This window comes from Phacochoerus africanus, chromosome 4 (genome assembly GCF_016906955.1).
Source record: "Phacochoerus africanus isolate WHEZ1 chromosome 4, ROS_Pafr_v1, whole genome shotgun sequence".
Taxonomy (NCBI): domain Eukaryota; kingdom Metazoa; phylum Chordata; class Mammalia; order Artiodactyla; family Suidae; genus Phacochoerus; species Phacochoerus africanus.
Window position 1 is genome coordinate 19,968,392 of NC_062547.1, and position 13,464 is coordinate 19,981,855.

The 13,464-nt window shown below is 42.1% G+C and overlaps 1 protein-coding gene across 1 annotated transcript in view; it reads right to left on the reverse strand.

Moving 5' to 3' along the window:
* HSD17B12 (hydroxysteroid 17-beta dehydrogenase 12) overlaps positions 1–13,464 on the reverse strand; it is a 147,289-nt gene that overhangs the window by 41,891 nt on the left and 91,934 nt on the right. The window contains exon 4 of the mRNA XM_047775945.1: positions 12,992–13,099. Coding sequence (XP_047631901.1) covers positions 12,992–13,099 — 108 coding nt within the window. The remainder of the gene's footprint in view (positions 1–12,991; positions 13,100–13,464) is intronic.

Genomic DNA, 13,464 nt, shown 5'->3' on the forward strand with positions numbered 1-13,464 from the left:
AGGTTTCGGGTTTGATCCCTGGTCTTGCTCAGTGGGTTAAGGATCCGGTGTTGCCCTGAGCTGTGGTGTAGGTCACAGACGCAGCTTGGATCTGGCATTGCTGTGGCTCTGGCGTAGGCCGGCAGCTACAGCTCTGATTAGACCCCTAGCCTGGGATGCCGTGGGTGTGGCCCTAAAAAGACAAAAGACAAAAAACGAGAAGAAAGAAAGAAAATTGTGTCCCATACAGGGAACTCTTATCTTCCTTCATTATCCTACACCTAGAAAACTTTCTATTTTCAGATCTCTTCCTACCTCATGGAGATACTCATACTCAACTTCAAAATCCTAAAGAAAATGAAATCGTGGAATTACGAATCTTTAAAAATCCGGATTTGGATTAAAAAAAAAAAAATCCAGGAACTTTGTAAGCAGTAGTTAACTGCGATCTTTGCAACTTGTGCTACAAGGCCAAAGTTGAACTAAGGAAGCCCACAGGTAAGTGAGCAAGGAAGTGATACACTGGTCAAGGCTGTATTTATAACCGAAAGTCTTTAGATCTGTCTCTACTAATAGATCGAAGGAAAGCTATCAAAGCTATGTACTCACACAATGAAAACATGACCATCTATTTAACACAGCCATACAAGAAAACACAGTCAACCCTGAGAAGTTTAGCCCAAAGAAATAAACAATATCATGTATAAGGGCTATGCTTTTATAACCAAAAATACACCCAGGAAAAAAAAAGTGTGAAAGCCAGAATAGATGTTTCAGAGCACTGAGCCTGACTTTACGAGGGGAAATACAAGCACGCCAAGGTCACACTGGCAAATTGTCCTTTACTGGGGATTAGGACTCTTAAATTCCTTGCTGCTTTATTAGCTGCATCTTTTACTGGTAGAATAGATGCTACTCATAATCTCTCCACAATAAGTAATCACTTCAGAGCGCTATTATTTCAGAGTTAGAGAAAAACAGCTGTTGCTCTCAAATAGTTATTTCCATAAATCGCACAATGCGGCGAATCTTTTGCAAAAGGTAAACTCACTGCAATTTTATTTTGAGACATTAGGTGGCAGCAATCGCCAAATGGCAGGCAGAAAGCTTTCAGGGACTTGGAAGAGGCTTTGGGTAGGGAAGTGAAGGATGGAAATACTTCCATTATAATTTAATCTCATTAAGAATGGGTGCAGGCAATGCCATCTTCATATATTACAGGATTCATTATAGGATTCACCAAACCAAACAATGCTACAAGATATTCCAACATGATTCAGATAGTAGAAAATCTCTTTTAAATGGGAGCATTAAAAATTGGCATTAAGTATCTGTTCATGAGTGAGTTTTCTTGAATTCTTCAAGTGAGGCACCAGAGGCAGATTTAACATTTTTTATTCAATGAGCTGAAAAACCCTTTAAACTCATGCAACTCATCATGTCCTTCAGAAAATGAAGGTGGTCCACGTAATCTCAGAATTCCAGCCTCTACCCCAGTAATCACCACAGGACCATGAACAGATACAAAATCTTTCCCATCACCTTCTCAATGGCGTTCTAAGGTTGGGAAGAGCTCAAGAGAACAGATGAGGCAGAGAAGAGAGGTGGAGACAGACCAAGGACAAGGACAAGGACAAGGTCCATGGAAAGAAAAGGAGGTGGCGGGATCCTCGAAGAGACAAAAGGTCAGTTCACCATGGGCAGGGCTGCTCTCCACGCCCACCATCCCGAAGTTTCAAAAGCACCAATACCGATAAGGGTAGTAGTTTCAAATTCAGAAAATCCAGCGTATTTCTGAATGTTACATAAAGATTCTAAATTACATCGTGCTCCTGTTTTAAAATCATTTCCACATCTCACACTATTAAAAAAAAAAAATGATGAGAACACCCACAAGATTTGTTTCTTCTAAATTCATTTGCTGCTGCCTCTGACCTTATAGACTTAAGACTCCTTTATCAAAACCAGCTGCTATAGAGATAATGATGTCATTAGGAAATTAGATTCTTGGTATCTGGGTTGGGCATGAGGGAGGAGCAAATAACAATAAATTACTAGAGAATAAAAGTCCATTTGAACAAACACGATAGTAAAGACAGACCACCTTCAACCTGCTGCCTTTCCCAAATTAACCAGATAAGAAATTAAGGTGGTTTAACAATACATTGGGCTTCCTAATAAAGATATCAAATAAGCCAAGGGTCCTCCACTTCTTTCCCATCATATCGAAGTAGAAAACATTACGTTTACATTTTGTTCACATTGGTAGTTAGATACACTGATGCAGTGCAAGCATCCAAAGCTAAGACTAGAGAAAAGGGAAGCCTGTTAGAGTTTATTAATAAAAACGAATTTAAAAAACGCTGCCACCTCACTATATTTCCAAATACACTACAAATTTTAAATGTAGACCTAATTAATACCACAAGTGGGGAGAAACCTCTCCTCTCTTAAGCTTTTCAACTAGAAGGGGATGGATCTTGCAGTCCAATAGACCCTGGGGCTCAGTCCTATTCTACTATGACCAAATCCTAACAAGGGGGAGTGATTTCACCCCAATAAGCCTCAGTTTCCTCATCACCTTTATATACAAAATGGGAACATCCATTTCAGAATTAAAGGAGGAGATGATGGGCATAAAATCTTTACCCCAATGTCTAGAACACACTACTATGTTAATAAATGGAGGAGAAAGAGTTGTCATTGTTGCAAGGTCATTTATTTAACAAGGATTCACTGAACTCCTATTTTGCACTCAACACTACTGAAAGGTAGGTACTGAGGTGGCAGCAGGACAGCCAAGGTCTCTGCTTTTATTGTATGGGTCCAGCATCGAAGTGGAGAGACCCTTCGGAAAGAGTTTTCTAGGCAACAGTTCACCAGAATAATGGTTTCTACCGATTGAATTTATCCTAATTGCTCCCCTACTCTCTTCAGTCGAGTAGATCTGATCTTACAGTCTGCGGAGTTTGGAAAGTGATGCAAAGAAAATTCCTTCCTTGCCTTATTTAACATATTGCTGTAGCTAGCACATGTTCCTACTCTGACAGATGATATTTGGAACACCAAGTAAAACATTTTGCAAACTTTACAGTTTTCATACACTTGTGAGTAGCAATTTCTAAATAAAAGAGAGTTTACAAGGCTTTAAATTTGCAGCACTTTTACTCAGAAATTGAAAAATTAAGATTGAGTCAGAAGCAACACAACAGAACCTTTCATTTCCACTGTTTAATTATAAACTGCTACGTGATGCTCATTACAAAACCATGTAAGATCTGCCATACGCAACATTGGAAGAGAGGATGAGGAAAGAAGCAGGGCAGGAGGTTGGTGGTTAAACATCAGCAAACAGCAGAAAGAGGTATCAATTCCATGAATGATGGTTCCACTTACATTTCTGAAACCACAGCTAATTACCCAGTTTTAAGGTAAAGGTTTTGCTATAATTAAGACCATGAGTGGTTTTCAAGTAAAAGGAAATACATTGGAATTCAGTCTTATTCTCACTTTAGAAATCCAATCTCATTCAATGCATCGAATGGAACTATAAAGCCCTATACTTAGTCTAATAATGTTCCTGATGAGTCTCCTAGTATATTAAACACCAACAAAAAAATTCCACATACCTATTCTGCTCCCCGTGATTGGCTATACCAGGCTCCGGCTTCATCAACACAAAGAGGGGACTTATGCCAGATCCCTCTGCCTACTTGAATCTCTTCTTGGATTGCTCAAAGCTCTCTCGTGTTTCACATATCGCCTAAGGAAATTCTCATTTTTTTCTCTACAGAACTGCTCCTGGTCCAGGGTCTCTTGTCGTAGGCAGATAGCACCCAGTTGCTCAAGTTGATGTGGAAGTTGCTAATTAGTAACTGTATAATCCTGAATAGTGCATTTCACCACTGTCAGTCTGTTTCTTGTCTGTAAAATGGGCATAGAAATATTCATGTCTGTCTTGTTGGACTGTTGAAGATTAAATGAGATTCACTAGCATGGCATGGCCTGGCACATAAAAAACCCTTCATGAATCTTGGCAATAGTAATTAAAAACAAACTCCTATGACTACACTTCACTCCCTCTGTCAGACAAGACCTCATCACAAATTAGTCCTGTTTCTGTTTCCTACACATCACTCTCGTCAATTCATTTCTACCCATTCCTACTGCCATTATCCTAATATAAGCCATCCTCATTTTATATTTCATTGCTGATACGGCCTTACTGGGCTCCTGTACCAATTCTTGCCTCTTCCACTTGGGGGCCTGAACGCACTCTCTAAAATTCTGGTCTGATATCAATTTACTGCTTAAAGCTCTACAGTGTCTATTGTCCTTCCAGTCAAATCCAACCTGTATCAACCCGGTTTTCTAAGCCTTTTGCGATGTGGCGCTGCTTCATCCTCAGACTCTAGTCACTGTCCCCTTTGCAGTCCAGGCTCTCGATTTACAGATCTTTGGTCAGTGCCTCCAACCTGCAAAGCACATTCACCTCAGGGCTTTGGTACTTCCTATTTCTTCTATCTGGAAACCTCTCTTCTCCCAGCGTTCATCAGCCTTCAGGTCTCAACTTAAACATTACTTTCCCAGAAGGATCATCTCGGACACTTTTCACCTTCTCAGTAGCATAACCTCTAATTACGCTCCCAACACGCTCCCAGCGACCTGTTCAGTGTCTGTCTTGCATAATAGCAAAAACAATTATCAGTTACATTTACGGCTTTATATCTCTGGAATCTTACTTGTTGAATGAATAGTGGATGACTGATGGAAGGAACCAATCAACAAATAGGAAAGAAAAGGGCCGTATAACAAAGAATTTGCCTGGCCTTTGTCCTAGATCCCTGCAGAGGTTCTAAACTCTGGGAATTTCAAGGGTCATGCAAACGTCTTTGTTATTCAGGGCAGGCCTCTGGCACACACCTGAGTTTATGCTCACAAGACATATCAGGATAAGGGCTGGTCAGCAGGAAGACCAACTGTGTGACCAGAGCTGGGGCTTTGAGCCAGCCCAACCTCTGGAAGAGGGAGGGGGCTAGAAATTGAGCTGAATCATTTGGCTAATGATTTGATTCATCACATTGCATAGGAAACCCCAGTAAAAACTCTGGACACTGAGTTCAGTGGAGCTTTCTGGTTGGTAAACACACAGATGTGCAGAAAGGGTGATGAGTCCTGACTCCACAAGAAGAGGGCAGAGAAGCTCTGAGTTTGAAACCCTCTCAGACCTTGTCCGTTGTGTCTCTTCATCTGGCTGGTCTTGATTTGTATCCTTCCTAATAAAACTGTAATTTTACACAGAGCAAATTATCCCAGCCTAAGTAGTCATGGGAACCCCCAAATTTGTAGCCAGTTGGTCACAAGTGCAGGTGGCCTGGGGACCCCTATACTTGCAGCTGGTGTCTGATATGAGGGCGGTCTTATTGGGGACTGTGTCCTTGAACTTGTGGAGTCTACACTAACTCTGAGTGGTGAGGGACAGAATTCGATTGCATTATAAAAGGGAAATTTTGCAAGTATCCTAACCCCGTAGAAGGCACGCATCTCATATCCTGTCATAATCAACTCCACACACTCTGCAAACTATCACCCTACCATGCTCCTAGAAACCCTTCCGGTGTACTTAGAATAATATTCTCCATTTCAAAGTGATTTCTCCATGTCTTTCATCAACTAAAATAACCACTTCCTCAGGGGACTGATCCAGCACGTAGACAGGTAATAAACTGAAAGCACGAATCCCAATAAGATGTAAATGAAGACGTCATTGCTCTTTCAGAGATATTTATGTTTCAAAAGAAGGTGATTTAAACTAATTTCTAATTAGTAACATTCTTGAGAATGCCAAGAAGATAATCTGTAGCTTTATATATGTTTAAACCTCTGAAGAAGAAGCAAGACTCTTCTGCTTGTAAACTCCTTCATCAGTTAGGACTGGAAAGTCACCTAACTTCCCAGTGTGCTCAAGTTTTCTCCCTCCCCAGGGCTCCTGGAAAAGTCTTCCTCAACCCAGTTCCTGCAGCCCTATGGCTCCCTCTCCTAGGCCTCCATCTATTTCCTCTTCCTTTGACACTTGCGGACTCAACTAGAAGGAAGCCATCTCTGGATCTCAACCAAATTAATGATCTGGGAGTTTGCTGTTTTGAAGCTAAATGCTCCTTCCCCCAAGTAACTAATAATACTCTTGAGTCTTTTGTTAAGAAGCTTAGAAAATTAAGTATAAACCGACATAGAGTTGACTGATCTGAACTATTCATCTCCGCTCAAACTATATTTTAAGATATTTATTTCCAACACTTGACTATTCTCTACCCCAGAACATTCTGGGAAATATTGGGCTGCAGGGAAGAAAAACAGAACACAAATGCTTTCCAACTATTTCCCATCCATAAGGTTGCCTGGGCAAAAATAATTGAGATATTTTCTCATTCAGCTGAGAAGGGAAGGATACTAATTAAAAAATAACTCACCCAATACATTAATGGAGCAAGTATTCATTTATGAAGGGCATAGGAAAAAAAAAAGAGAATAATAAAGGTCCATTCCAGCTTTTGCAATCAATGATTCTTTGCAATCAGCCGACTTTTGTTATCTCTACATATTGTTATTTAAATGCTGCTTCTTAATAAAATTATGGGCAGTGTGTACAGATAGAAAAAAAGGTGATTGGTAATAAATAGGCCTGAAGAACTAAGCCATCACAAGTCACCCTGTACCAACTGATTCTCTTGAATACACTTACATAAAAAATGACAATGTGGGTGGAGAAGAACTTCACAGCATTTGGCACGGGGATCTTCTTGGTCCAGGATGCAGTAAAAGCCTGAATAACCCTATAGTTGATTTTTTTTTAATGAATCGCTAATTAAGTAACCATCTTTCTCCAGGAGGACCTTTCTATTTTTGATTCTAGAATAAAGAATGCCACTTAAAAAAAAAAAAATCTTGGCCACACCCTTGGCATACAGGCGTTCCTGGGCCAGTGATCAAACCTGTGCCACAACAGCAGCCAGAGCTACTGCAGTGACAACGCCAGATCCTACCCTGCTGAGCCCCCAGGGAACGGCAAGAATGCCAGTTTTTAAAAGTTAAAAAAGTCACATAGCAGAATTTGATAAAAGTATTTTCTGTGGCACAGAAAATCCCAGGCTACTTCTCGCGACTTGCTAAACGACACCTCCTGTAATGTATTGTATGAAGTCCCCAAACCAATTTGGAACCCACATGAGTCTCTCCTGAGGAATCAAGTACGCATTATAGCAGTCATGATTGTGTGCTTACTAAAAGCAGGACTGCTGTCATTTTCCCTCAACAGGGTTTGAAGCTTTCTCAAATCTGTGGTTCCAGGCATTTGCCTGTGAGAAGACAGCAGATGCTTGCTTGCTTTACACAACAGAGTTAACAGTCCATTGGCTCAACCTTACGCACGTATAGTCTTATTGAGTTACGGTGACCTTTCAGTACAAATTCACACAACTCATGGCCATTTTCTTCCTGCTTATCTTATTGAAAACCCCATGGTTCTTTCATGACAAAGCACTTCAGCATTTTTCTTTGTAATTCTGAAAATACTAATGTTCTTTATTAAGCACTGCCTATGCTTTGGTGGCTAATGCTATTCAAACAATGGAATGACCTTGGGGATAATTCATATTCCTTTTTATCTTTACTGGTTTCATTAACACTTGGTTAAAAAAAAAAATCCTTCCTATGACTTAATATGGATTGCTTGGTCCATCTTGCTAGAAATCAGGGTACACATCGGTTATTTTAAGGATTGTTATAAAGGTGAGACTGACATTGAGCATGGGAGGAAGGAGAAGAAATAGGCTGTTTTCCTCTTATTAACAAAGGTTGGGGATATGTGGGATCTCGGTGGGGAGGAGAGAGGGAAGTTAAGTGAGGGGGCTGTAGGCCCAAATAATCAAAAAAGAAAACATAGGAGTTCCCATTGTGGCACAGTGGAAACAAACCTGACTGGGAACCACGACGTTGCAGGTTTGATCCCTGGCCTTGCTCAGTGGGTTAAGGATCCGGCATTGCCATGAGCTGTGGTGTAGGTTGCAGACACAGATCAGAGCCCGTGTGGCTCTGATACGACCCCTAGCCTAGGAACTTCCATATGCCGCGGGTGCGGCCCTAAAAATCAAAATAAATAAATAATAAATAAAATCTTGACAAATTAAAATCACAATGCAAGTACGTGGTATCTGCTAATAATGTCAATAATAATTATACCAAGCTTGTGATTAAGGAGACAGTTCTGTCTTCCAGTAGATTCGGAAGAAAAGGAAATGTATAGCCAGTGAACAGTAAAATGTATGTAAAAGTGCTGCTATAAACGTTAAAGGATTATGTAAACATGAGCTGTGATCATTTTTATTATTGACCTGTAACCGACCCAGACATCAAAAATTAAGTTGTGGAGTTCCCGTCGTGGCGCAGTGGTTAAGGAATCCGACTAGGAACCATGAGGTTTCGGGTTCGGTCCCTGCCCTTGCTCAGTGGGTTAAGGATCCGGCGTTGCCGTGAGCTGTGGTGTAGGTTGCAGACCTGGCTCGGATCCCACGTTGCTGTGGCTCTGGCGTAGGCCTGTGGCTACAGCTCCGATTCGACCCCTAGCCTGGGAACCTCCATATGCCGCGAGAGCTGCCCACGAAATAGCAAAAAGACAAAAAAAAAAAAAAAAGTTGTCTGTGCGTGCGTTTCTCCGCAAGTACTCCATCAGCACTGTTTAATCGGAGACCAGCTTCAAGAAGGGTTTCTCAGCCTCAGCACTGTTGCGATTTCAGAGCGACGACTCTTGGCTGTGGGAGTCTGTCCTCCTCACTGTAGGATGTTTCGCAGTGTCCCTCGCCTTTACCCACTCGGGGCTGGATGCACTTCCTCCCCCCTCTCCCCCCAATTAGTGACAACCAGAAACGCGTCTGGACACTGCCAGACATTGCAAAATTGTCCCTGGTGGAAACCATATTTCCCCCGTCTGCTTTATTTCCAGTCTCTCATTTTCTCTGTATATATTTAGATATTGCTGTGGTGGTGGTGGTGGTTTTTAATGGCTGTACTCACGGCATATTTCAGAAGTTCCCAGGCCAGGACTAAATCCAAGCCTCGGCTGTGACCTACACCACAGCTACGGCAGTGCCTGATCCTACAATCCACTGAGCCAGGTCAGGTATTGAACCGACACCTCTCCCGAGCCACTGCAGCCAGATTCTTAACCCCTTGTACCACAGCAGGAACTCCCAGATACAGTTATAGCATAACAATCCTTTACGGTGGGTGATACTGACCCATTTTTTATTGGATGTTCCCAGGCTAGGGGTCGAACTGGAGCTGCAACTGCTGGCCTACACCATAGCCACAGCAACGCCAGATCTGAGCGGCATCTGCAACCTACACATGCCACAGACTGGGGCAAGGTCGGATGGATCCTTGACCCGCTCAGCAAGGCCAGGGATCAAACCTGCATCCTCGTGGACACTATGTTGAGATTTTAATCCACTGAGCCACAGTGGGAACTCCTACTACCTGTTTTCACAGCTGAGGAAATGAAAGCTTAGAAAGGTGTTTCTTAGCCTTTTGTTCAGTATTACCCCTTCCTGCACAAGGAGCCTTTTTGGGTATTATTTTCCCCTGATCCTCCCTCCCATGAAATTGTAAAACCACAGATACACTGCCTATCTTGTTTCCCTGCTGTATGTCTATCTGTGCTTTAAACATAAAAAGGATAGGATCTCACACCACACCCCTGAACCAATTTTTGACCCCTTGGAGGAGCTGTCATCCAGAAGAGAAGGCCTGGCTCAGAGAGATAAGCGACTGGCCTAAGTTCACACAGAGACTGAGCACCACACCTGGGACTTCGCCACTGTCTGTTTTTTCCGTGTCTACTACTCCTTTGTGTTACATTTCAGATGCCTTATTCTTATTACCAAAAACTGATGCTTTTGCTGAGATGTGGCAGTATTGGACCGTGTTATGAAAGATTCACCAGATCTTAAACAAACACACAAACAAAAACAGCCTTCAAAAAGTTACCCAGGATTCTGAGTCATTTCTAGAAAGACAAAGAGCATCTGGTTCTCTTCCAGTTTTCTTCTAGAAAAATGTCACTTCTTTACCAAATCTCCTTATCCCACTGCAGGTTGCTGTGAACCTGCTAACTGCCATTGTTTTCTTTATTGGACTTTAAAAGGAGGAACAACAGGAGTTCCCGTCGTGGCGCAGTGGTTAACGAATCCGACTAGGAACCATGAGGTTGTGGGTTCCGTCCCTGCCCCTGCTCAGTGGGTTAACGATCCGGCGTTGCCATGAGCTGTGTTATAGGTTGCAGACGCGGCTCGGATCCCGCGTTGCTGTGGCTCTGGCGTAGGCCGGAGACTACAGCTCCGATTCGACCCCTAGCCTGGGAACTTCCATATGCTGCAGGAACGGCCTAAGAAATAGCAAAAAGATAAAAAAAAAAAAAAAAGAGGAATAATAAAGAGAAAATACTTAAAAAAATGTTTCCTAACATTTCTTTAGTCAAGACCCCTTTCTTCCACACACCATAAAAGAATGATCTCATATAATTTCTTGATACAGCAATTTTTAAAAAGTAACCACATAGAGGCTTACGCAGTACTCTTGGGCCTGAGGTGAACCCTGGCTTTGACCTGCTATTTTTCAGCTCCTGCCTGGTCCCTATCACACACCCCCATGCCCCACCTACACCTGCAGCTACTCCCACACTTACGGGAAAACCAGCAGCAAAAGAGGAATGAACACTCAGGTCTGTTTTGCCTTGGGCTCTTCTCTAATATGCCTGGAATCTTCCCCAAGCTCTTCTTCCTTCAGCTTAAGGTTACGCACCACTAACATCCATAAAATTCTTGACTTTTTAAACTTCCAAATCCATAAAGTTCTTGACTTTTTGAACTTCCACATCAGAAGCAGCTCTCACTTACTGGTGAGGATAGACGCTGCTATGGTTCACTCCAAACCCCTTTCAAACTAGCAATGGACTGGGAAGTGAAGGCGGGCTTAAGCAAGGAGATGGATCCAGGAACCCTAACGAGAGGAGACATATCTTGAACTTCTGTTCTTGGAGAATAACCTTCTCTCAGAAGTAGTTCAGTTAATCACCACAGTTCTTAGCTTTGGATAAATTTCAGCTGCTTTTCATTGGGTAACTTTGAAACGAGAACTACTCTGAGACTGTGCTGCTGAAGATGGAAGATGTTGGCATCAGGTCGCTGCAGGGCTCGAGGGCTATAAAAGGCACTCTTCAGCTGTTCTTTCCGGACCCAGTAGAGAAAGTCTGCAGGGTGAGTTTAGGCACAACAGATAGATCTGCTGCAGATAAGGGTACAGTGTACATGGTACCCAAGCACGTTTTCCCCACTTCTAGAATCCTAGGACTTGTGTCAGTACATAGGCACTGATGATTAGACATAAGGATTGAGCTTTTCCTGGGCCACCTATGCTAAGGGAACCACTGTTTTCATCGTCCAGCTCCTTAGTAAGTTGCTACCTGTGAGTCAGCAGTTTAAACCCTCTTCATTCATTCATCAGTCAGTGAACGGGAACTACACCAATGAACAAAAAAGCACCTGACTTTAGGTCATATAATGTTCTAATAGGAAAGAGAGCCCTGAGCAAAAATACTTACCTGTGGGATAAGTGTTGAGAAGGGAAGGGCAGGGTGTAATAAGCACATTCGAAGGGAAGAGGGAATCGATACGGGGTGAGATAATGGTGACCTGGCCTAGCCCGTGGGGTAGGAAAAAGCATGAGTCCAGAAATATTGAGGGAGTGGAGGCAGCAGGACTTTACGTGTGTGAAAGTGCAACTGTGTGAAACTGCAGTTGGGTCCACCTTAGGAGAAGGTGGACCTCTTAATGACGTTCAGGTTTTTGGCTTGAGCATCTTTATCGATAGTGCCATCGACTAAGATGGGGCATGCTGGAGAAGGAGCCTTTTTTGGGAATGAGGATCATTCAAGTTTGGCGTGCCTCTAGGATGTCCGAGTGTGGGGTTGTTAAGATGACAGCTGGACATACGGGTCTACATTTTAACAGAGCTCTGCACTAGAGTTTGGAGGTAAGTCATCTCTGAGTGGTAATCCCACTGAAGAGAGGACACTGGACATGATCCAAGGAGAATGGAGAGAAGGGAAAGAGAAAGCTAAGGAGAGAGCTCTCTGTCATCAAAGGCTGCCTGGAAAGTAGAGCGTGAAGGAGGAATAATTTTTTGCACAAGTTCAGCACTGCCCCCACAAATATAATGCAAGCCACACACGTAATTTTCATCTTTCTAGTAGCCACATTTTTTTAAAGCAAAAAAAAAAAGAAAGAAAGAAAGAAAATAAACTAATTTGCATAATGTCTTTTTTTTTCCTGGCTGTCCCCACAGCACATGGACATTCCCAGGCTAGGGATCAAACCCGTGCCACAGCAGTGACCCGAGCCACTGCAGTGACAACAGGGCCTTAACCTGCTGCACCACAAGGGAACTCCATGATGTCCTTTATTTTAGCCCACTATATCCAAAATAGTATCACCTTACCATTAATTCACATAAAATTCTTTGAAATATTTTGTATCCTTTTTCTCATACTAAGCCTTCAAGTCAAGCATGTATTTTACAACTATAATAGATTTCCATTCAGGCTAGCTACATTTTAAGTGTTCAGTAGCCACATGTGCCCAGCATTGGTCATCTTGCTCTAGTTCGCCTTGGGTGTCTCTCATCCTCAGTTTATATGGGACAGCCATAAATATAATGTCTAGATTTTTCTTACACTCTAACATAACAACCCAAATTGTAGAATCGTCATTAAGATACAACCCCAAACAGATTCCAACGTGTGCAGATTTATATCATCTAATGATCATCTAATGATCAATTGCATTAACAAGACAATTTTCTTCTCACTAGTCATTTCACCAACTGAACATCTAACATCCAAAAAGAAAACAGTCTGTCAATAAATGTGAGAAACATCTATAAATGTGACAAAGATACAAACCTAAAACACCAATATTAAGACCTGCCAAGCTTGCTTTAATTTTATCATAAATATCTTCTGATGTAAAGTCAACAGCAATGGTCTTTGTTTCCACTTTGAATTTTTCACCTAGGAGAAAAAAAAAATGGAGAGAGGAAAAATTAATAGATAGTAACTCGGATGAAAGCATTCAATGATATTATCCTTTCAAACACTTTTTCTCCCCAGTTTGATATGAAATTTAGACTAGAGAGTTCTCTTGCGGCACAGCAGGTTAAGGATCCAGCGTTGTCATTGTAGTGGCGTGGGCCCGATCCCTAGCCCAGGAATGTCCACATGCTGCAGGCATGGCCAAAACCAAAAAAGAAATGTAGCCCAGGGTAATTTTAAGCAATCATGAGACCATTTAAGAGGTGATCCAGAGTCAACACAAGAGTCCTGCAATAAAAATTTCAATGTTATCAGAGCTGGCTGAATGTGTCTTAATCAGTTCT